This window comes from Artibeus jamaicensis, unplaced genomic scaffold (assembly GCF_021234435.1).
Source record: "Artibeus jamaicensis isolate MK-2021 breed Jamaican fruit bat unplaced genomic scaffold, CSHL_Jam_final contig_233, whole genome shotgun sequence".
Lineage (NCBI taxonomy): Eukaryota > Metazoa > Chordata > Mammalia > Chiroptera > Phyllostomidae > Artibeus > Artibeus jamaicensis.
In genome coordinates, this window is record NW_026521486.1 from 16633130 (window position 1) to 16658232 (window position 25103).

At 38.6% G+C, this 25103-nt stretch overlaps 1 protein-coding gene across 4 annotated transcripts in view; it reads left to right on the top strand.

The window, feature by feature from the left end:
- Window positions 1-25103, top strand: part of ANKS1B (ankyrin repeat and sterile alpha motif domain containing 1B) — an 830526-nt gene that overhangs the window by 85341 nt on the left and 720082 nt on the right. For all 4 annotated transcript variants that reach the window (XM_037160668.2, XM_037160669.2, XM_037160670.2 and 1 more), the window contains exon 2: window positions 24383-24463. In XM_037160668.2, the coding sequence (XP_037016563.1) occupies window positions 24383-24463 (81 nt within the window). The remainder of the gene's footprint in view (window positions 1-24382; window positions 24464-25103) is intronic.

The window sequence follows — 25103 nt, forward strand, 5'->3', positions numbered from 1 at the left end:
TGTGGTTGCCTCTTGCACACCCTTACTGGAGACCTGGCCTGCAACCCAGGCACATTGTGCCCTGACTGGGAATTGAACTGGCAACCCTATGGTTCAGAGGTTGGCGCTCAATACACTGAGCCACACCAACCAGGGCTCTTAGTCAACTTTTTAATCCCAGTACTATTTCCAAATCCTCAATAAATATTAATCTTTGAGAATCAGAAACAAGAAATAATAATTCCTAGAAATTTGGGGGGATTCCCGAAATCATGTTAGTCTTAAAAATACTTCTGACAGTTTTTATATGCTATATTCATTATTATAAATATCTAAAAAATTTTAATATATAACAAATATTAATACAGTAGTATGTATAAAGAACTGTAGCCTATATTCAAACACGAGAAAACACCGGTGAGTAGTTACTGGGCAGTATTTGAATTACATAACATTCAGACCTCTTGAAAGGCCAGTAGCACCACACAGGATTATGTACCAGAACTGCCAATGGAAGCACTGTTTTGCATCCCAAACCTCTTATTTATTGAAACATCACTCATAGGATTTGTATAAAGTACATTACATATATAATCATGCTAATATATAGTTTATTTGCAAGAGTGATTCACTGTTAGCAGCAGACAGGGCTGTGAACACACATTTGTAACTTGACAACTTCAAACAAGAGCAACTGATTAAATTGTGACTACTTTGTTCCTTCCCTGCTATCCTGGTTGCTGGAAATGTTGACCTTGGCCTTCCACTCCACGTGTTGTGTCAGCACTTCCTGCTCTTGCTTTCAGTTTGCCATCAGTACATTCCTCTGAACCAGTAATGTTTCCGTATTGTTAAGCTTTCATTCTCACAGAAGAATGACAGTATTTTCCTGTTTTTGATTTTCTTTATTTCTTACCTAATTTTTCTTAGGACTTGGAATTTAGAAAATTTAGAAAATTTTCTGAGAAGAACTAGAAACTAACTCTCGTATGGAAACAATCCCCAATGCCTAGCATATTGGACATTCAAGAAAATATCTTGGAATATTTCTTAAATGAATATTTCTTTGTAGTCCCGAAGCATCTGAAATAGTGTCTGGTACATAGAGATACTTAAGTTACTTTAATGATTGAATTTGTGGTTCTTTTGAATAAATGTTGTGATAAAGTAGGGCATGAGAGTTTAGATTTTTGTTGTTAACACCAAGAATGCCAGGTTAACTTACATGATTTTGGTGACTTGTAACCTGTATTTAGCTAAAAATCTATGAGAAAGCCTGTAAAATGACTAAAACTCATCAAAGACCCCCGTTACATGCTTTTGTAGCACTCTATGCCTATATTTTATCATGTTTATACCTATGGACATTAATTACTTTTATGATTATTTGCTAGATGTTTCTCTTCTTGACTAAACTCCCTGAGGGCAGAAATTATTTCTGTTTTCACAGGTGGGATCCCAGAAGGTGCTAGTTAACCACAGGGCAAGCATGCAATGGGAAGCTTGATAAGTATTGATAGTATACGTAAGTGAGTGAATAGCAACCGGAATGAACCAGAGTATCACTGAATGTGAGCCTGCTTGACCTGAGGTCTCTGGGAGGTTCTGAAGAACATAGTCTAAAAACCAGTACTGTATTCCTTGATGCAGACTCCATAGTTAATTATGTCACATGGTCTTGCAAAAGATTTTTTATCTATATGACTGGTAGTAAAACATTATTACTCCAGCTGTATGTCTGGTAGCCTGTCTGGGTGAGCAACATCATTGTTCATTATGAGAGTAGTACCTTATGAACACTGTTATTATTTATCCCATTATTTACTTCCTCATGGCCTCTTTAGAAAGGACATTCCACTGCTTCCAACTTACTAAATATTTTTGCTTGAATAATTCCCAGGATATCATATGTTCTAAATTCTGAAGATTAAACAAAGGCCTTACATTTTGGTATCTCCTCCTTAATTAATATGCCTACATTTATGAAATGGAGTAGTAGATCTATTAGTTCTTGGGACATTTTACTCCCATCCTAGTTTCATTGTGGCGACTGGGTACAGGTAAGGCGAGTGCCGAAAACTTAATTTGGAAGAATGGAACTAGAAAGGACGGTGATGTTGCAGGGCACAAGAGGGCATCAAGTCTTCCAAACAAATATTTTAGATAAGAATTCCATGCCCTTGCTGGTGTAGCTCACTGGATTGAGCACATGCCTGTGAAACTAAGGATTGCCAGTTCGATTCCCAGCCAGGGCATATGCCTGGGTTGCAGGCCAGGTCCCCAGTAGGGGACACATGAGAGGCAACCACACATTGATGTTTCTCTCCCACTCTTTCTCCTTCCCTTCCCCTCTCTCTAAAAATAAATAAATAAAATATTTTAAAAAAAGAATTCCCCGAACATGTTCTTTCCTCAAATTGTTTTCAATATTTCTGTTATAGAAGACCAAGCCAACATAGTAGTTTTCTGTATGTTGATGATTTCCAGGGTTTCAGAAGGTTGGGGTCCAAAAGCCCCACAGTCCAGTTCTACACAGGACTAGTCCATGGAGACGGGAACTATGCGGTTGGAGAGTGGCTACCGAGACAGAACATTTGGTCATTGTCCTGCCACAGGGAACTAAAACATACTTAGTGCCAAAACACAGATGTCTCCTATTAGTGTAGATTTTTATGGAAAGTCAGACGGAAAGGAAATAGAAAGGAGGAGCATATTATTGAGTTTTCTTGTACCCTTTCATTTCTATCACACTAGTTCTCAGATTTTTATAAGGTGTTTTTAACTATTTTTAGTTGTGGGAAACTTGGACTAATTTTTATATTTGTGGCTGACTTGGAGTGTATTGAACTAGCTGAGGAAAATTTCTCCCATATGTCTTTGTCAAAGGCAAATAAAGCTATCGGTTTGAAATTTGATGTTACCACCATCTTCACTGAAAAAGAGCAATCAAGCAAATTTAATCTATTCATACAAAATTAACTCTATCCCTTGAGTCACTTAACATAATTGAGGTATTTCTGCTTGGGATTGAAATGTTTCCAACCATTTTGTAGGGATATAAAAGGAGGACAAAAATAGCTATCTTATGTTTATAAGAACCTGGAATTATTGTTGTGTTTAAGATATTGAACATTTGAGTTAGATGCAAATGGTTTACTTTGAATTTAGCAAATATAATAAAGGCTACAGCAAGAGGATGGAACTTTCAAGTAGCTAGAAAATTTAGCAAGTTACAAAAAAGTTTATAAAAATAAGTAAATCAGAGACAATGAATAAGTAGACATTAAAAAAAATTAAACAATGAGAAGTTCTGGCCAAGATGGAGGCATGGGTAGAAATGCTTTGCTACCCTGAACAATCAGAAGAAGGATAACAACCAATTAAAAAAAATAACCAGAACTGCCAGAAAATTAAACTGCATGGAAGTCCAACAACCAAGGAATTAAAGAAACATTCATCTAGACAGACAGCATAATAACACAGTGAAGAGGATTGCCTCACCTTGGCGAATACCTAAGGCTCTGCCCCTACAATGTAACAGATGAGTCAAGATAAAGAAATATTGCCCAAATGAAAGAACAGATCAAAACTCCAGAAAAAGAACCAAGCAATGAGGAGATAGACAACCTGTTGGATGCACAGTTTAAAACACTGATAATCGACTTCCGCCAAGATGGAGGCATAGGTGGATGTGCCGTGCCTTCTCACACAACCAAGATTAGAGAAAACTAAATATTAGCAACAGAAAACACAGCCAGAACACGGAAAATTGAACTTTTCGGAAGTCCGTTAACAACAAATTCTTCAGCCTGACCGGTAAGGGGCGAAACCAGCAGCTGGCGGAGCAGGGTTGCACAGGAGGACTCGGCCAGACACACTCAGGCCGGCGAAATCCAGGTGCAGGGTCAGACCTAGTGAGCGACCCAGCGAGCAACCAGGCGAGCGATTGCGGGGGAGACAGCCGGGCCCGGGGCTGCGTGTTGACTGAGGTCGCGCATTTGTGCGAGGGTGGACAGGCGAGGGAGTGGGCGGTTGGACCGGGCCGGCAGGTCCCCACAGCAAGCGGCAGTGGAGGGCGCCGCCATTTCCCTGCTCTGACCCCACCTCCACATACAGCGTCATAACCCAGCGACTCTGAGCGGCCCGGCCCAGGTGAACCACCTAAGGCTCTGCTCCTCCGCACCCAGCTGTGAGAAGCGGCAGAGGGGGTCGCCATTTCCCCGCTCGGGCCACGCCCCCACATACAGCGTCACAACCCAGCGACCTGGGAATCCAAGGCACCACTTCTTAAAGGGCCCGAACAGACCAAGAATGGTGCAGGAGGATCTCAGAGCCCCAGAGCCAATAAATCTAAGCGATGAAGAAATAGCAAAACTCACAGATGCACAGTTTAAAACACTGGTCATCAGGATCCTCACAGAACTGGTTGATTATACCGACAAATTAGACAAACATATGAAGGCGAAACTAATTGAAATGAATGGAATTACACAGGACACCAATAGCAATGAAAAGGAAACTGGGACTCAAATCAATGGAGTGGACCAGAAGAAAGCAAATAATGGCCAAACAGAAAAGAGTGAAGAAGCAAGAATTCAAAGAAATGAGGAGAGTCTTAGGAACCTCCAGGACATCTTTAAACGCTCCAACATCCGAATTATAGGGGTTCCAGAAGGGGGAAAGGCACAGCCACCAGTGGAAAACTTATTTGAACAAATAATAAAGGAGAATTTCCCCAAGCTGGCAAAGGAAATAGACTTCCAGGAAATCCAGGAAGCTCAGAGAGTACCAAAGAAGTTGGACCCAAGAAGGAACACACCAAGGCACATCGTAATTACATTAGCCAAAATTAAAATGAAGGAGAGAATCCTAGAAGCAGCAAGAGCTAAGGGGACAGTCACCTACAAAGGAGTCCCCATCAGACTGTCAGCGGATTTTTCAAAAGAGACCTTACAGGCAAGAAGGGGCTGGAAAGAGGTATTCCAAGTCATGAAAACCGAAGACCTACAACCAAGATTGCTCTATCCAGCAAAACTTTCATTTAAAATGGAAGGACAGATAAGGTGCTTCTCAGATAAGATCAAATTCAAGGAGTTCATCATCACCAAGCCCTTATTATATGAAATGTTAAAGGGACTTATCTAAGAAAAAGAAGTTAAAGAAACATGAACAGTGAAAGGACAACAAACTCACAGTTATTAACAACCACACCTAAAATGAAAGCAAACTAAAAGGACAGCTAGATCAGGAGTGGAAACAGAGAAATGAAGATCTCAAGGAGGGTTAGCAACAGGGGAGCGGGAGGAGGAGAAGGGGGGAGAAGGTACAGAAAATAAGTAGCATAGACAGTAGATAGAAAATAGAAGGGGGGCAAGAATAGCATGGGAAATATAGAATCTAAAGGACTTGAGACACATGGTCATAAACTAAAGGGGGGGTGATGGTGGGGATGAGGGGTAGGGTGGAGGGGAATAAAGGGGGAATAGAACAACTGTAACAGCATAATCAATAAAAAAAATTTTAAAAAAAAAATAAAACACTGATAATCAGGATGCTCACAGAATTGGCTGAGTTTGGTCACAAAATGAAGGAAGATATGAAGGCTATACAAAGTGAAATGAAAGAAAATATACAGGGAACCAATAGTGAAGGGAAGAGAACCAGGACTCAAATTAAATATTTGGAACAAAAGGAAGAAATAATCATCCATTAGAAAAAAATGAAGAAATAAGAATTTGAAACAAATGAGGAGAGGCTTAGGCAACTACTCTTAGGCAACTACTCTTGTACAACTTTAAATGCTCCAACATCCAAATCATAGGGGTGCCAGAGAGAGAAGAGGAAGAGCAAGAAATTGAAAACTTATTTGAACAAATAATTAAGGAAAACTTCCCCAATCTGGCAAAGGAATTAGACTTCTGGGGAGTCCAGGAAATCCAGAGAGTCCCAAATAAATTTGATCCAAGAAGAAACTCACAAAGATACATCACAATTACCTTACCCAATATTAAAGATAAGGAGAGAATCTTAAAAGCAGCAAGAGGAAAGGAGAGAGTTACCTACAAAGAAGTACCCATAAGGCTATTAGCTGATTTCTCAAAAGAAACCTTACAAGCAAGAGGGGGCTGGAAAGAGGTATTCAAAGTCATGAAAGGAAAGGACCTACATCCAAGATTGCTCTATCCAGCAAAGCTATCATTTGGAATGGAAGGGCAGATAAAATGCTTCCCACATAAGGTCAAATCGAAGGAGTTGATCATCACCAAGGCTTATTATATGAAATGTTAAAGGGACTTACCTAAGAAAAAGAAGATTGAAACCTGTGAACAGTAAAATGACAACAAATTCACAACTATCAACAACTAAACCTAAAAAACACAAATAAAAACTAAGCAAACAACTAGAACAGTAACAAAATCACGGAAATGGAGATCACGTGGAGGGTCATTGGGAGGGGAGAATGCAGGGGAAGGTGCAGGGAATAAGAAGCATAACGGGTAGGCACAAAATAGACAGGGGAGGTTAAGAATAGTATAGGAAATGGAGAAACCAAAGAACTTAAAGTACAACCCATGGACATGAACTAAGAGGTGGGGTGGATGCTGGAAGTGAGTGCAGGGTGGAGGGGGATAAAGAGGAGAAAGGCAATGGGACAACTGTAATTACATAATCAATAAAATATACTTAAAAATCAGTGATTAGAATACAATCGAAAGAGCCCTGGCTGGTGTGGCTCAGAGAATTGAGTGCTGGTCCGTGAACCAAAGGGTTGCCAGTTTGAGTCCCAGTCAAAACACATGTGTGGGTTGTGGGCCAAGTCCCCAGTAGTGGGTACTTGTGAGGCAACCACACATTGATACTTCTCTCCCTCTCTTCCTCCCTTCCTCTCTGTCTAAAAATAAAGAAATAAGATCTTTAAGAAAAAAATACATTGCAAAGAATTATTTCAGACAATAGGGAAAAAATACAGAGAGAGAAAACTGAGGAGAAAAAAAGATGATATGGTATATCCAGGGGCTCTAATATTCTAGTAATGTATGTTCTAGGAAGGGAAATTAAGTAGTTACAGGAAACAACAATAAAAACAAAATAAAATAACATTTCTCTGAGAAGACAAATTTAAATCTTTCTATTGAGAAAGCAGAGAACGTGGTGACTAAAACTATTGAGGGGAAAAAGATCTGCAGTTAGATAAATCCTGGCAGAATTTCTGAATTCCATGGACCATGACCATTTTACAAGATTCTAGGGAGACAAAGCAGGTGTTGTCCAAAAGGAGAGAGAATGAAATTGACATGGGTCTTCTTGTCCATGTGGTTTCTAGATGATGATGGAGCAGTGTATTCCAAGTTCCAAGGGGAAAAATTTCTACTGTTATATATGCATTCAACTTACAGATGTGCGGCTATTCCTTGTGGCACCAAGACAGATATTTCCTCAAGGAAGTTCTCTGGATGAAAGAAGTTGAATCAGAATTAATATCTGAAGTAAATATTAATATAACCAAAATGAGGTATAAACCTCATGTCATGAGGTGTAAACACAAAACAATTGTTTTTTTCAATTTCTACTACCACCGTGTTTTATAGAAATTTTCTTTCTTACTGAATAGCATATTCTTTAATGACATCTAGATCTAATTCAATAAGTTTAATTTCTATTATTAAAATAGTCATATTTTAGCTATTAAGACTCATTCTTGCTCATTTTGTTTAAATAAACCCATATAAATAAGTGTAAAAACACAATGAATTTTTAGTCATTACACTTCTGTAGCCAGAATCTAAATAAAGAAATAGAATATTGCTAACACTCCAGAAACACTAGTTTTACCTGTTACTATTACCTTCCTCCAAGGGCATTTCTTGTCTTGACTTTAACTTAGTAGTAGATTAGTTTTCTTCTTTCTGAAGCTGTTTAGATAGAACTTAGTGTATATATTTTTTTGTATATGACTTCTTTTGTCTAACTTTATGTTTGTAAAACTTTTTTATTTTAGTTAGATAAAAATTTGCTGTTTTTCTGGCTGCATAGTATTCTACTTTGGAAATATACTACATTTTATTCTTTCTGCTATTGTTGAACAATTTTTGGCTATTATGAATAGTGCATTTCTTGCTTGTACAAGTCTGTTGCTGAACACAGATAAGAATACCTGAATTTCTGGTCATAGTATATGCATATGATTTAATAAACATATGAAGTTTTAGCAAATACTGCTAAATAGCTTTTCCATGTTCTTACCAGTTTACATTTCCACTCATAGTATAGAGGATTTTCTAGTTGCTTCATGTCTTTGCCCATACTTGGTATTTTTTTTTTCATTATGGTAAATTTGTAGTAGTATTTCCTTCTGATATTAATTTGCATTTTTTAAAACTTTTTACTTTATTGATTATGCCATTACAGTTGTTCTATTTCCCCCCCTTCATTCCCCTCCACCCTGCACCCCTTCACCATTCCCCCCCTTTATGACCACTTGTCTCAAGTTCTTTAGATTCTATACTTCCCATACTATTCTTGCCCTCCCCCCTATCTATTTTCTACCTACCACCTATGCTACTTATTTTCTGTACCTTCTCCCCCCTTCTCCTCCTCCCACTCCCCTGTTGCTAACCCTCCATGAGATCTTCATTTCTATGGTTCTGCTCCTGATCTAGCTGTCCTCTTAGTTTGCTTTTGTTTTAGGTGTGGTTGTTAATAACTGTGAGTTTGCTGTCCTTTCACTGTTCATCTTTTTTATCTTCTTTTTCTTAGGTAAGTCCCTTTAACATTTCATATAATAAGGGCTTGGTGGTGAGGAACTCCTTGAATTTGATCTTATCTGAGAAGCACTCTATCTGGCCTTCCATTGTAAATGAAAGCTTTGCTGGGTAGATCAATCTTGGTTGTAGGTCTTTGGATTTCCTGACTTGGAATACTTCTTTTCAGCCCCTTCTTGCCTGTAAGGTCTCTTTTGAGAAATGAGCTGACAGTCTAATGGGAACTCCTTTGTAGGTGACTGTCCCCTTATCTCTTGCTGCTTCTAGGATTCTCTCCTTCATTTTCATCTTGGCTAATGTAATGATGATGTGCCTTGGTGTGTTTCTTCATGGGTCCAACTTCTTTGGAACTCTCTGAGCTTCCTGGATTTCCTGGAAGTCTATTTCCTTTGCCAGATTGGGGAAGTTCTCCTTAATTATTTGTTCAAATAAGTTTTCCACTCGTGGCTGTTCCTCTTCCCCTTCTGGTACCCCTATAATTCAAATGTTGGAACATTTAAAGATGTCCTGGAGGTTCCTAAGCCTCTCCTCATTTTTTAAAAATTCTTGTTTCTTCATATTCTTCTGTTTGGTCACTTTTTTCTTCCTTCTGGTCCACTCCGTTGATTTGAGTCCCAGTTTCCTTTCCATCACTGTTGGTTTCCTGTGCATTTCCCTTCATTTCAATTAGTTTCACCTTCATTTGTTCCTCTAATGTGTGACTAAAATCAACCAGTTCTGTGAGCATCCTGATCACCAGTGTTTTGAACTGTGCATGTGAAAGTTTAGCTATTGGTGCTTAGAGTTATGGGCTCTGGGGTTTGAGTTCTTCTTGAGCCATGTTTTGGTCTGTTCGCGCTTGTTACATATGAGGAGTGAAGTCTTAGGTGTTCACCAGGGTGGGGCCACCCAGATTGCTGTTTTGTGATGCTGTATGTAGGGGGCAGGGTCAGAGAGGGAGCAGTAGTGGTCCCCTCTGCTGCTTCCTGCTGCTGGGGCCTGTGAGGTCTGTCTCAATGCTGCTCCTTTGCTGGTTTATCTGTGTGCGCAAATGTGTCACTGCAGTCAGCCTGCTGCCTTGCACACTCACTGGGTCTGCCCTTTGTAACCGCACGCCTGGGATCCGCCAACTGCCACTTGAGTGCCTGGATCGGTCCAGCAGTTTTCCTGCCTGACCCCACTCTGCCAGTTGCTGGCTCCACTCCTCTTACTGGTCTAGCTGAAGGGTTTGTTGTTGTCGGACTTCCATATAGTTCAATTTTTCTGTGTTTTGGCTGCGTTTTTTGTTACTGAAACTTTGTTGTCTTTAAACTTGGTTGTACAAGAAGGCAGTGTTTCCACCTATGCCCCCATCCTGGCGGAAGTCCTAATTTACATTTTTCTTAATGACTAATGAAGTTGAGCAACTATTACTGATTTTGCTGTGTATAATGTACACTCCTGTTTTTGTGCACATTATGCATGGGATTGTTATGCCCATTACTATACCAATGGTATGTAATCATTATACCCATGTATACTATGCATCCTTATTTTCCCCTCAAAAATTTAGGCAAAAAAGTGCTCATTATATACTGCAAAATACAGTATGTATGTTTGTGTGTGTGTGTGTGTGTGTGTGTGTGTACATATATGTTTATTATATAACTAACAGGGAAACTCAAGAGTTAAAAATTTTGGCTGTAGTTATGGTTGGTAGGCTTAAGTGGTTAATATGTGTGGAAAGCTGTTATTCCAAGAACTGGAATACATGACCCGTGTGACTCCAGGAGGTCCACAAGCAATTCAACCTTAGAGCCTCCGTGGGTGGAAGCAATCCATCGAGATGGTGTCTGAGCCATTGTTTTCCAGGGATTATCAGTGATGCAGGTAAAGGGTTGTTGATTAGTAGATTCTTCCTAAAGAAGTATTAGGAAACTCACTGTGGACTGCAGCTCTTACTTGATTAACCATTTTTCCAACCCCCTCAGTTACCCTTTCTTCTCCTTATAAAAACATTTGTTTAGAAGGTGTTTGAAGGTACATAACCTGCTGTCTACTCGGATCTCTGGCATCTGAATAAAGCTCCCATAAAGACTTATTCCTTGTCTCTACTTGGTTCTGGTAGTGATAGGTGGCACAAATGCTGACTTTTCTGGTTTTATAACTGTTTTTTTAAAATTTTTGTTCAAATATTTGCCCATTTTTATATTGGGTTAAATGCCTTGATATTTTTCAACATCGATTGGTAGGAGTTCTTTTATGTGTACTCTTTACAAGTGGCTTGTCAGATAACACACACACTGAATCTTCTCTTACTCCTCTGTTTTTTTATTGTTAATGGTGTCTATTGATGTAAAACAGTTTTTCCTTTCAGTATTGTTTGGTTGATCAAATCTTTTTCTTTTTTTAAATTATTTAGTTATCTTTAGAGGGGAAGGGAAGGGGATAGGGAGAAAAATATCAATGTATGATTGCCTCTCGTATGTTCCCTGCTGGGAACTGGCTTGCAACCCAAGCATGTACCCTGACTGGGAATTGAACCATGATACTCTGGTTTGCAGGCCCGTGCTCAATCCACTGAGCTACACCAGCCAGGGCTCAAATCTTTATCTTAATGGTGCTTTTTGTACATTAAATATTTGCCTACTTGAAGGTCATGAATATATTCTATTTTCTTATGAAAGTTTTATCTTTCATATTTATACCTGTAATCCATCTAGACCTTAGTTTTACACATGGCAGGAGTTGAGATTCATTTTCTTTCATGTGGATATCAGATTGACTCTGCATCATTTAATAAAGAGACCATCTTTGTCCCACTGTACTTTCACACCACCTTTGTCATGAATAAAGGGGCCATGTAGATTAGGATCTGTTTATGAGCTCTATTCTATTCCATGGATATATTTATGTATTTTTGCGTCAGTATCTCACTGTCTGAGCTATGCTTCTTTCCCACTGAGTCTTGAGATATGCTAGCTGAAGTCTTCCCATTTCGCTGGTCTTGTTCATTTGAAAACTTTATCCTCATGTTGTTACAGAAACACACACTGGGACAAGGGGGGTCACGGTATACTATTACCGAAAGGACCCCCTATAAGGTTTGTTATGTCCACCACCAGACAGGAAAGACGTCTCTCAATGCCAGAGATTTGTGAAAAGGAAAGGAAATGTTTATTTAATGCTACACGACTTAAAGTAGTGACCTGATGTCTTCATTAAAACATCAAAGTCCTTTTGGATACCCACAGATGCCCACAGTGTATCCTTATTCCCCTGCTCTAATTCAGGGTACTGTAACTCCGGAAAAGAAGTAAATGTCTGTGTCTCAGGCCACTGGCACCATCAGCTGTGTTGCCATCCAGGCAGGATCTCTAATTAATTCAAAGCCATGTGGCACATTCTCATGACCTACTGGCAGGAGTTCTTTCACCCTTCTTACAGGGAAAGTCTCCCCTGCTTCCCAGGCCACTTGGCCAAAGGGAGCACCCCAAAGCCACGTGGTCCTCTTCTACCAAAGCTGCATGGTTCCCCACTCTGGCCAAAACAGCATGGTTCTTCTCTTGGCAAAGCTGCAGGAAGGGGAGGGGTCACCACTCTGCCAAAGCCAAGTGGCGGTTCTCTGCTAAAGCCGTATGGTGACTCTCTCCACCCAGGCTACTGGGGTCCCTACTCTGAACAAAACCATGTGGTTCCCTCAGCACTGTCACAGCTACATGGCTTTCTTCCCTACCAAAGCTGTGCATGGCTCTCTCCCTTACATGGCTGTGGGGGTCCCCACTGTGCCAGAAGTGTGTGGCCCTCTCCACAAAGCTATGCACGGCTTTCTCCGCACTGCCACAGCCATGTGATCCTCTCCCTTACCAAAGCTGCAGGGGTCTGCACTCTGGAGAAACCACATGGCTCTCCCATTCACTGCCACAGCTGTGCGCTCCTCTGTCTCTCAGTGGCTGCTTTGTCTGAGTTTAAATCCCCGCGCCAGTCTTCCTCTATACCACATTTCCAACTCCTCCCACAATCAGCTACACTTGCCAGCATTCCTGTATTATTCCAAGTTTACTGAGCTGCCATCGTGAGTCTGGGCAGGTGTGTCCCCATGTCACGGGGCCAATCTTCTCCAAGCTCTCATGCAGCTCAGGGGGAACCTGCCCCCCAGTTACATCTTGTGGGGAAGTCCCTTAACATCCCCCTGGCTCAGAGCAAGGCCACAGCTATTTAACATATCTATGCAATCAGTTAAAGGTTATAGATATGTTAAATGACCATGTCAAAGGTTAGTTGCAAAGCCGTCAATGACCCTGCTTCATTTGTCTCTTTCCCCAACTCACAACCTGTTGGGGGGAAGGGGTAAGGACATCTTATATGTCTTTCTAATATTTCCTAGACACCCCGAGTTCTGGACCCCATTCCAAATCCCTATTTGGACCCCCCTCTTAGCTGCATCCTGTTTCAATGTTTTGTTCAAAATTAGATTTTCCCATTTCATAAACAGCCTGGTGTAGAGTGGAATACATAGGCTGCTCCAATCTACCCATGTCCTGGCCTTCCCATTTTCTCTGCCTCTGACTCCCTCTCCCACCTTGCAGGGAGGAGGGCAAAGGGCAAAAAGATGCCTTTTTATACAAACTGACAGCCCTGGGCCAGGTTGCTGACCCTTTTCTTTTTATCCTTTCTCCTAAACTGGTTTGTCACCAGCCTTCCACAGATAGACGCTGTCACACCCAACAGGCTGCCTCAGGCTGTATTCCTCTGGTGCCTTTTTACCTCCTGCTGAAGTGACAGCTACCCTTCATGCTGCCCCCTGGGTCTGACAGATTCCATACTCCACAGTTTCAGAAAATACGCTTTCCAAGGAACAATTTGCCATTGTAGTCTCTCCTCATCTCTCTTCCTCCCCTCCCCCCTGGCCTCAACTCCCGTAGCTCTGGAGTAGGCCAGCAAAACGAATGTCTGGCCATGGAGGAATTTGTCAGTCTTTTCTGCAGATCCTCCACATCTGCTTCTTGGCCCCCATTTCCCAGGGCTTTGGGGAGCGAAATCAGGAAGTCTGTCTACACAAAGGTTGCCTTCCTCTACACGTGACCTCATCACATCCTTAGTTCTTCTTTCTTATCCCTCAAAGCTGCCTGGAAGCTCTGGGGTGGGAGAATTTTATTCCAGTACCTACGCCTTGTATGAACACAGCTATCTTTGTTGTCATTTCTGTGACTTTTGGTTATATCAAGGCAGGAAACGTGATCAGTCATATCTCATATAATTCTGTTACATATATAAGAAATCATGGTGAGCAGTAAAATTAGTAAAACCTAAATCACTTTTACCCTGACCAGTGTGGCTCTGTTGATTGGGTATCATCTCACAAACCGAAAGGTCGCCAGTTCATCATCAGTTCAACTCCTGATCAGGGAATGTGCCTGGGTTGCAGGTTTGGTCCATGGGCGGAGTACATATGAGAGGCAACCCATACATTTTCTCTCCCTCTCTTGCCCTTCCTTCCCCATCTCTAAAAATAAATTAAAAAAATTTAAAAAACTGAATCACTTTTTATAATATGGCTGTAAAATATAACACTAAAATTAAGAAATGGTTCTGAAATAAAAGTCATAAAGTGAAATAATAATAATACAACATTAAAATTTCACAAAATGATCAAGCCTGTGGAGCAAAAGTAAGAAAAGATAGATGGAAATGATATTTCATTAAGAATGGACATAGTTGGAATTTAATTTTTTACCTTAACAAAACATATTGGTATTTGTAAAAAGGAAAGTGTTGTAGACGATCGGCGGGTAAATACACACTCTCGGAGTCCGGAACCGAATTGATAAAAATTTTAATGGCCAAAGATTTTCCTGCACAGGGGCGAACTTCCCCAACTGTGACCGGAGTCACGTAGCTACTCAGAGCTACAAAATGGAAGTCGCCTCTGGCTTACAGACTACTGGGCATTTATATTTTCTAGCAAGCAAGCAAAGGCATACAGAAGCAGAGGTGGCGGTTAGCTATTGGCTTATTTAAAAACGGCGAGGGTCCCTGATTGGTGGGTGCTGCTGCTGGCGGGCACTTTCTGGCGGCCGGTTAGTTACCTTATTTGGCTAGAATTTTAAACCCAATTGTTCCCGGATGTTTGTTCATTACCCTGTTCCAGGAACTGCAGATTTAGGGTTGGGTAATGCCCTAGCTGTAATTTTCCTAGCTGGGTATAACAGAAAGGACTAATAGTAATAAAACATGAAGGGAAAATGTCTAGAGAGGAATAAAGAAATGAAGAACACTTGATCATGAAAACAGAAGAAGATAAAGAAGACAAAAAAAAGAGCAGTAATAAAGACACTACATAAAATTCAGAAATAATACCAAATGTGAACACATTGAAAGACAAAGCTTCTAAGGTTATAAAACAAAAAAATGCCAACTGCAGCTATGGCAGTTTCTAGGAGATATAGCCAAGATAAAAAGACAGAAATAGAAGGAAAAAATTGATAGTCAAAACTATGCCAGTTAAATGTAAACATAGTAAGAGAAAGTTGAAGTGGTGATCTAACAGACAAAATGTAATTAAAGATGAAGAGCATTATATGGAATTAAGCTGAATTTTTTTGATAATAAAATATATACTCCTTACAGATGATAGATTTTGCTTAACATAATGACAAAACACATGAAGCACATTTAGGTATACAAAGAAAATTTGATAATATTTCAGTCACAACGATACCCAGGTATATGGTAGTATCTTTCAGAATTTGATGATGAAGCAGACAAACTAAATAGGGTTATAGATGATGGTATTGAGGAGGAGAAACAAACTTTCCTTTACCCTCAAGTTTTTCCAAATAAATATAAGACAGGTCAGCAAGAGAAAATAACCAAACTTAATACACACATATGTATGGGACCACCACAAACGTGAGAGAGTCAAGAGACCGCACATGTGTGAGAGGTTCAGAGATGAAAAGATAACACTGACACCTAAGACATCCTGACCTAGGGATGGGGTACGGTGCCTTGGGGGCTTGAAAGGGTCACTATGGGATGATAAGAAGACCAAATGCTTAGTACAGAGGAGTTTGTCCTGTCCTACAGATAGGTCAAAAGAGGTTATTGATGATAATTACTGATTTTGGGCAAGGTCCCTAATTCAGGTTCTTCTAGGTAGTTGAGGGAGGGGCAGAAGTTTCTCTTGAGCCTGCAGCTAAAGTTGCCTTTAGCTCAAAACAATCTGCATGCCAGCGTGGCACATCTTGGGGTGACTTTTAAACCCTCACAGTATGAATTATGCAGTTAATAAGCTTGAAAAATAGGCAGTTCACCTTTGAACACAGAGAGTACACTTTTCAGTGCTTGCGTAATATAACTACATACTAGTTTTCAAAGAAAATCTAAAGAAATTATTTGAGGTTAAATAATTATTTTTTGATTATAATGTGGTAAAACTAGAAAGGTGTCATTAGGAGACAACAAACCTAAGCACTTAAAAATTTAAAAACAAGTACTAATTTTTATGGTACAAATGAAATCAAAACTGAATTACAGACTGTATATATAACGATTGAAATGAAAATAGGACTTGTCGAAACCTAAGTGATGTGGACAAAATCATACTCAGTAAAAATGTCATAGCTTGTAATGCTCTTAACTTTTAAATAAGAAAGAATATAATTAAATGACTTGAGCATTCAACTCAAAGAGCTAGGAAAATGAATGTAACAGATGATTGAATTTTTATAGTTAAGAACAGAAAGCAACAAATTAGAAAGTAAACAAATAGATGAATAGATAACACATCCAATAAATATTTGATAAAACTAAAGTTAACTGAATCTTTGAATATGAGAATAAAACAGAACCACTTAGGCAAAACCAAGAAGATAAACATAATATGGAACATTATGAATGAAAATGGCGATAGATCTGCAAATACAGAAGGTAATAATTATAATAAAATATGTATAGTGTTTGTTCAATAAGTTAGAGAATGAAAATGGAAATAATTGACTTCCTGGAAAACATAAATTACAGCAATATAAATTTGGTGCAAGACAAAGCCAACTATTGATAGGTCAGTAATCACAGAATAAAAGTCAAATAGGACATTTTAAGGATTTATTGCACTAAAGTGTTAGTCCTAGATGATTTTATATGTTTGCTTTTTCAGATATTCAAATAATAGCAAATATCTATGTAAATTGATTGATTCTGGAAATTAGAAAAAGGCATAAAGCTCTTCAGTTTACGTAACTCTGACACTAAAACTGAAATAAATGAGAAAACTGGAGACTGATTTTACTTATGACTATGGATGCCAAATTCCATATTCCAAGTAGCAATCCAGGATTATATTTAAAAATATAATCCAAACATAGACAAATTTACCTCCATGAGTATAAATGTTATTCTCATCAGGAATTAAGTATATTAATGTATGAAAAGGGGAAGCTGTTTGATCATCCTGAATGATGTCCTAGGTAACCTGAACATGCCAGAGGAACATTCTGGATTGCTCTTCTGCAGAATTAATGATGATGCTGGGTGTCAGCACTGTGCTAGCACTTTGCATGGACTGTCTGATGTAATCTTCATAACAACCCTACAAAGTAGCTATTACTGGTATGTTCAGTTTATAGATGAGGAAACTGCGGTACAGATAGAATTTTCTCAAGGTCATGCAGCCAGAGATGGAACCAGCATTTGGACTTAGGCGGTTTGAATCCTGACTCTGTGCTTTTATTCATTATGCTATTCTGCCTATTTTTGTTGATTACTGAAGGAATAAAAACCTATTTAATTTGGTGAAAAAGGAAGGTATCTATGGGAGTCTACTAGCAAACATCATACTAAATAGTGAAGATGACCAGGCTTGTCATCAAATTCATCTAGACAAGAACTATCCCCTCATTATTTTAGTGGTTCTAGCCAATGCAGGTGTGTAAGAAAAAAATGCAGGATAAGGTCAGGTGATTAGCAATTTAATTCCATCTGCAACCATAATACCCCCTTGCTGTGCAATATAACATATTCACAGATTGCAGGGATTAGGATGTGACTGACTATTTTTGGGATACCATTGTTCTGCTTACCACAGTACCCTTGGAAATACTGTTACTAAGCAAAGAATATGTGGATAAGAAGAATTGCTACCAAAATCAGTATTTGCATAATAATGCAACATTAATCTGCCTTGCCTTTGGTTTATTTTTCAGGAATTATATCCAGGTAGAGAAGAAAAGATGAGGCTGGGAGGAATATGTTCTACGCTTTTAGCACTAGCAACAAAGTTGAAACTGGGTTGAAATTAGATGCTCTAGTTTTCCTCTTATGTTTTCTTAATTCTGTCATTCCCTGCACAGTTACAAATTCCTTCTCATAGTCTAAAATTCTGTTTTGCAGCATGTACTGCATATATTGTAGAGAGATTTTAAGTTGTATGATTATAATTTAAGAAGTTATTTCACAGTTATTCAGTTCTGGTTTGCTGTGTGAGCCCATGTTATGGGCATTGTATGAGGCAACTCGTGTGTGTGTGTGTGTGTGTGTGTGTGTGTGTGTGTATTTAACAATTTTATTTATTTTTAGACAGAGGGTAAGGGTGGGAGAAAGAGAAGGAGAGAAACATCAATGTGTGGTTGCTTCTCGTGTGCCCCCTACTGGGGACCTGGCACACAACCCAGGCATGTGCCCTGACTGGGAATGCAACCAGTGACCCTTTGGTTTCCAGGCTGGTGCTCAATCCACTGAGCCACACCCGCCAGGGCAAGATGTTGTCTTCAGCCTGGCAGAGATCTACCCTGTGACCATTAGTTAGGTCTGCCTACTGTCTTCTGTGGCCTTTGGATTGCTGATTTTGGGGGAAAGGCTAGGTATCTAAGGGGTTTATATAGAGAGGTATGAATGATTTCTAGAGCCAGGATTTAAAACTAAATTTAATCAAAGCCATAAGGACCCTTGGTTTTACTTACAGTAATCAATAGCTTATGCATGTCTGTTCAGTCCTGCAAACACAGAGAAGCCAACAATGAAAGTTCAAATAGAAAAGAATAGGGACTTTGCTTTGCATTGCTTGAAATTATCAATTTGTCAGAAGACCATTCCTACATACTCTGACCCTGCCTGGGGCACTTGATGCACCTTCTGCATGAGCTTTTGTATCTGGAGCCCTGAAGGGATCTCAAGTGTCAAGAGTCGGATGAGAATCAAGAGCTGAAACACTCTTGTGTTGCTCCTGATGGTTATTGCACATAGGTTGGTAGAAGGCATAAAGGTGATCCATTGTGGAGTAGCTGTGCCTCAGTCTTATTTTCTCTACATGTGAGTATAGAAACTCAAGTTTACAATTTAAATAAATGTAAATTGTAAATTTACATTTATTGAAATTTATAATTTAAATAAATTTGAGGAACAATCTTTAATATGTGAAAACTCAGGAAATCATGTCCTGGTTATTTGAAAGTTTTATGGAAAACCTGTTTTGTTTATATCTGTTCTAAAACAAAGTCGATTTGTCATATTAGTATAAATAGTATAACAAAATTGAATTTTGGGTAATTACGGATCTCAGACTATCTCAGAGCATTCATTCTTGGAAAGAATTCTTAATAGAGTTTAAAAACATTGACAAGTAGGTATAAGAGGTGAGATTGAGTGTATGTTAGAATAAAATTAGGGATCTAAAAATTGCCTTTTTTGGATAAATAGGTAATTAATCAGTTAAAACTTCTTTGAGATGTCCTTTAAAGTTACTTAGAACTCTGACATTTTATACAACAATCTTTTAAGTTGACAGAGACCAGCCTTTTAAGTTGACAGAGACCCTCCTTTTAAGTTTGAAGACTATCAAAAATGAGAGGCAAGCAGTGCAAAAAGTTGGAATGAAATAGAACGTTAGCTCACACATTGAGCTTTTAAACAGCAAGGTTTATTTTTTAGATTAAGTTTTTGATTGGAAGGTTTGGGTCTGGCTTATTTATAGTGTTTCGAATGTGTGCGGATGTTCTATGAATATGTGGATTCTGCCTAGAGCTTCTGTCAATAGGTGCAGTCAAATGTATTTATATATATGTGTTGAATTTCTATTCTAAACCTCCTTGTTTAAAAAAAGATATATCTGCTTCAATTCTGTTTAGGAAAGGAGATGTACATTGGAGATTTTTTCATGCTGTTATAATTAATTCCTTTTTTTTTCTAATAATGGCGAATTGAAATGGTATAGGTAAGGGAAATCTCTCGACCCTGAATCTATTTTAGTTATGAATATCAATATCTTTCCTTACTAAATATTTATAAGGTCTAATAATGTACAGGAAAATTTTTAAATCACCTGAGTTAATTTACAGTATTTTCTTCTTTTCTGTCCTGTGCCTGAGGTATTCCCAAGCAACCCAGTGTTCTAGTCAGTTTTGGTGGAAACTTGGCTTTCCTCATAGGACATCACTGGTCTGAGGGAGCTATCCCATCATCCATGCATTTCATTTATGGCAGAAACCTTGGTCATTCTTGTACTCTTACCTTACCGTATGGGTACCATTTTTCTACAGATTTTCTTTTAAGCATATCTGTTTGAGTGTTTTGTTCTTCTTTATCCACCACTGTGTCTTCATGTTCAAATTTCTTTGTTTCTTGTCGAGACTGTTAAAGCAGACTATGAACCTGACCCCCTGCCACCATTCTGTTCCCTGTTTCCCTTCCAACTGTCGCTGGAGCTCTCACCTGAACCACTGACCTCACCGTGTCAGAAACACGTTTAATATCTTTGTCATAAACCTCTCAATCCAAGTTGCCTACAGAATAAAGATAAAGTTTCCCGGCATGTTACAGGCTCTTCACAACCTGGAGCAGACCTGCACTTTCTCCCCTTGTGATTTATTGTCATTTTGGTTTTTCCTTGAAGAATTACATGACAATTTTACTATTCAGACATTATAGAGGTAAATAACATATTTTCTCTATTAATGCAAACCTTTCTCATCTATATACTTGGAATAAGAATAGTACCTGTTTTATAGTTGTGTGGATATGAGTTAATAGATGTACATAAAACATTTAGAATAGTAACACATATAGTATTCTGCAGTTTACTTTTTTAACTTAATATGTTTTGATTAACTTTCAAGGTCACTACATATAGATCAAACTTATTTTTTATAATAGTTCCATAATATCCATGGTCTAGGTGAGTCCTAATTAAATTTTTCTCTTAAAAAAGATTTCATTTATTTATTTATTTATTTTTAGAGAGAGGGTAAGGGAGGAAGAAAGAGGGAGAGAAATATCAATGTGTGGTTGCCTCTTGTACACCCCGCACTAGGGACCTGGCCTGCAACCCGGGCATGTGCCTTGACTGGGAATTGAACTGGCCATCCTCTGGTTCACAGGCTGGCACTCAATCCACTGAGCCACACCAGCCAGGGCCAATTTTTCCTTTTTTGGAATTTTTCCTTTTTGATGGCCATTCCTGAGCTTTCTCTTTTTATACTATTAAATTTATACAATAAATAATTTGTGTCTAGAGTCTATCACCAGTTATAAACTGTGCTAAAAAAATATGGTTCCAGAGCCAGAATAGAGAAATCAGTGAATACAAGAGAACTCCTAAATCGACTAGCAGTACAACACTAATTGACTTTTAGTGTAAGATAAAGTTGACATTTGAAATAAGCAGCAAATGAAAAACACAATTCAATATATAGTCCTGAAAAATTGCTTCAATTATTGTGTATGGAGGGAGTTCAGTCCTCTACCTCATACCATTTAATGCCCTTGTCTTCCACTTTGCTTGTTATCCTCTGGTGCAGTGATTTTTAACCAGTGCACAGAAAGAATTTTTAAAATGTGCACTACTTGACTATTTAGTCAGGGCACCGACTGTTTTCTTGTTATCACATAGAAAAATGACAACAGCCAACTCAGCAATGGTTATGTAGTACAAATGAATCAAAGTTATAGCTAATTTTTTGTCAGATTGGCCAAAAGTATAATGTGTTTCTTGATGTGCTGCAGAATTTTAGTAAGTAGTTTATGTGTGCCATGAGTTGAAAAAAACTTGAAAATTGCTGCTCTAGTCTAGAGACCATGCATTTCATCCATTCCAGAAAATGTGTCTCCCAAGAGATAGCATAATTCTCTTGGAATTATGCTATTCCAAGAAGAGGAAGAGGGATCTGAGAGTCTGATTTAGATATTCTAGTGATGCTGTTGGAAACTTCAGTATCCCATTCCTTTTTCCTTCTGAGTAGTACTCCATTGCATGGATATATAGACAGTTTGTTTATCCATTTGCCCACGAAGGGATATTTGGGTTGTTTCAGTTTGGGGCTATGATAAATAACGCTGTAATGAGTATTTTCTGTATAAGTCTTGATGTGGACATATGCTGTCATGTCTCTTGACTTGAATACCTAGAGCGACATGGCTGGATTGCAGGGTAGGTGTGTATTTAACTTTTTAAGAAATGGCTGAACTTTTTCCCAACATGGTCGTACTATTTTATGTATGCACCTGCAGTGTGTGAGTTGTAGTTGATCTGTATGGCCGTGAACATTGGTGTTTGCAGTCTTTTTAATTGCATTCTCATGGTAGTGTCTCATGATTTTAATTTCCATTTCTCTAAAGACAAATGATGTGAGCACCTTTTCGTGTTCCTACTTGCCATCTGTATGTCTGCTTTGTTATATCTGTTCAAATCTTTGCTCACTTTTAAATTAGATTGCTGATTTTCTTATTAATGGAATTGAGGATTTAAAATTCTATTCTGGATGAAAGAATATGTTAGAAAATGTGATTTGCAATTTTTTTCTTCCAGTTCAGCTCCTTTTCATTCTCTTAATAGCATCTTCCAAGAGCAGACACTGTTCGTTTTGATGAAGTCTAATTTGTCAGATTTTCTTATGGAGTCTGTGCTTTTGGTGTCATATCTAAGAAATCTTTACTTAACTCAAGGTCACAAAAATTTTTCTCTTACATTTTCTTTGTAGAAGTTTTACAGTGTCAGGTTTTACTTTTTAAATCTATGATACACTTCAAAGTTATTTTTTTGTATATGATATGACTGGATATGGATCAAGACACTTTTTACTTATTGTGGCCTGAGGGCATTCATTTGTCCCAGAACACTTTTTTGACCATTCATTTCTTTAATGAATTGCCATTGCGCCTTTGTCAACATCGACTAGATGTGTGTGTAGGTCTAAATTGACTTTCTATTTCTTTATCTGCTCTGTTGATCTATTTTAACTCTAAGACCGTACTATCTGTTTTGTTTACTAGAGCTTTATCATAGTCTTACAGTCAGGTAGTGCCCATTCACAATAATGTGGATGGACCCAGAGGGTACTATGCTAAGGAAATAAGTCAGGCAGAGAAAGACAAATACCATATGATTTCACTTGTATGTGGAATCTAAAGAACAAAATAAATAAAAGAAAACAGGAACAGGCTCATAGATATAAAGAACAAAGTGAGGGTTGACAGATAGCACAGGTTGCGGGTGTTGGGTGGAAAAGGTGAAGGATTAAGAAGCTACAGAATAGTCATAGGAATGTAAAGTACATCACAGGGAATGCGGTCAGTAATATTATAGTAACTGTGTATGGGACCAGGTGGGTACTGGAATTATCAGGGGGATCACTTCATAAATTATATAATTGTCTAACCACTATCCTGGACATTTGAAACAAATATAAAATAATATTGAATGTCAACTTGAAAAAATAAAAAAAGTTTATCTTTTCAATTAACATTTGAATAAGCACATTCCACTCATTTTTATTGCCTGTCCCACCTTAATTTAAGTCAGTTATGATCTCTCATTCAGAATGGCTACTTATATCTTCTCGGAGAACCTGTGTGTTCTCTGGCACTTCAATCATCTGACCACTTTGTAATTGTTGTTGTATGTCCATCTTCCCCATTAGACTCTGTTCTTGTAAAGAAGTTTGAGTTACGATTTTGTACTCTCAGTGTTTAGCTTACCAATGTGACATGCATTTGGGGTACAATAAATATTTTGTGAATACATGAATTAGCTTATCACTAGATGTTAGTTTTGATGGCTTTAGTATCATCAGGAACATTAGATAAAGTCATTTTTTTGGCCTACTTCTAGAAAAGGGTCTTTCAATGACTTATTTATTCAAAAGCTACAAATAGTTTCTGCAATTTTAGTCATGAAGGATAAAATGGGCTTTTGTATAGTTACATATTATCTCCAGAGAATTCTTCCTATCATGTAAAAATATCCTAAAAATTCTTCAAATCGCTGCTGTCTCAGTGAATGAGTGTTAATAGGGAAGAAACAGATGTCATAAATCTTTATTCTTTAGTATATAATATACTAAAGTACATACTGTAGTAGCTGAATATACTAAAGTAGCTGAATTTTAATTGCTCCCAATAATTAAGTAACGACATAAATAGGGAAGTGTTGGATCCAGCTTTTAATATATGGCAGGGGGCCTGTATTTGCTAATAATTTCTGAAGTTAGTTATATTCTCTAATAATTTCCCTGCATCGAATAAATGAAGTTTTTGTTCCGAGGGTGGGGTGTGTGAAAGATGGCGACCGTTTTTTACAGGACGGGAATCTTCCTACGTGACCTGCTGCTGGTGGTGGGACCATCAGGTGTCTGTGTGTGTAAAGCACTGTCCTGCTTAACGTTAACTCTGCGCTTGTGCTCTGTTTGCAGCATCTGGCGAGGCCCCAATGTGAACTGCACAGACAGTTCGGGTTACACTGCTTTACACCATGCGGCCTTAAATGGACATAAGTAAGTGCCACTTATTTGGACTGGAATCCTTGTATTTAGTTACATGTGATGAAGTTAATTGTGTCTGATGATAGTTGTCTCTTGTTGCCCTACGTCCCCTGAGCTTCCAACAAGTTTGGAGCAGCATTAGGTAGCAACACCTGCAAGTTCAACGCCGTAGCAGTGTTGCTGAGGATGATTATGTGCAGACTATGAACTGAGAGAATTGCTCTGAGATCATCAGATGTCACCCAGGGAGTGTGAAGGAAGTGACAGGACATGTCACTCCTGTGTAGCTTTGGGGAGGGGTGGGATAAAGCCATTTGATACCACCCGACCTTTGATGTCCTCACCTCACATGGAATTATTCTCTAGGAGTAAAATCTTAATTGATTCCTATTATGAGCTATTATGAGCCATGGGTGCTTTTATGAACCACTTCAGAATCCTTCAAATTGAGATAAAATGCCTTTTTTTTTTTTTTTTTTGCATTCATGATAGCCTTTCTGTTTTTAATCTTGTTTAACCTATGGGATTATGTTTCAAATAATGTGATAGTATACAGTATGAAGAGTGAAGGAATGTGTAACCATAGCAACCATTTCATTTCCAGTGTTTTAGCTGGGTAACCTTGTGGCTTAGTGACAGAGTCGAAGTGGGA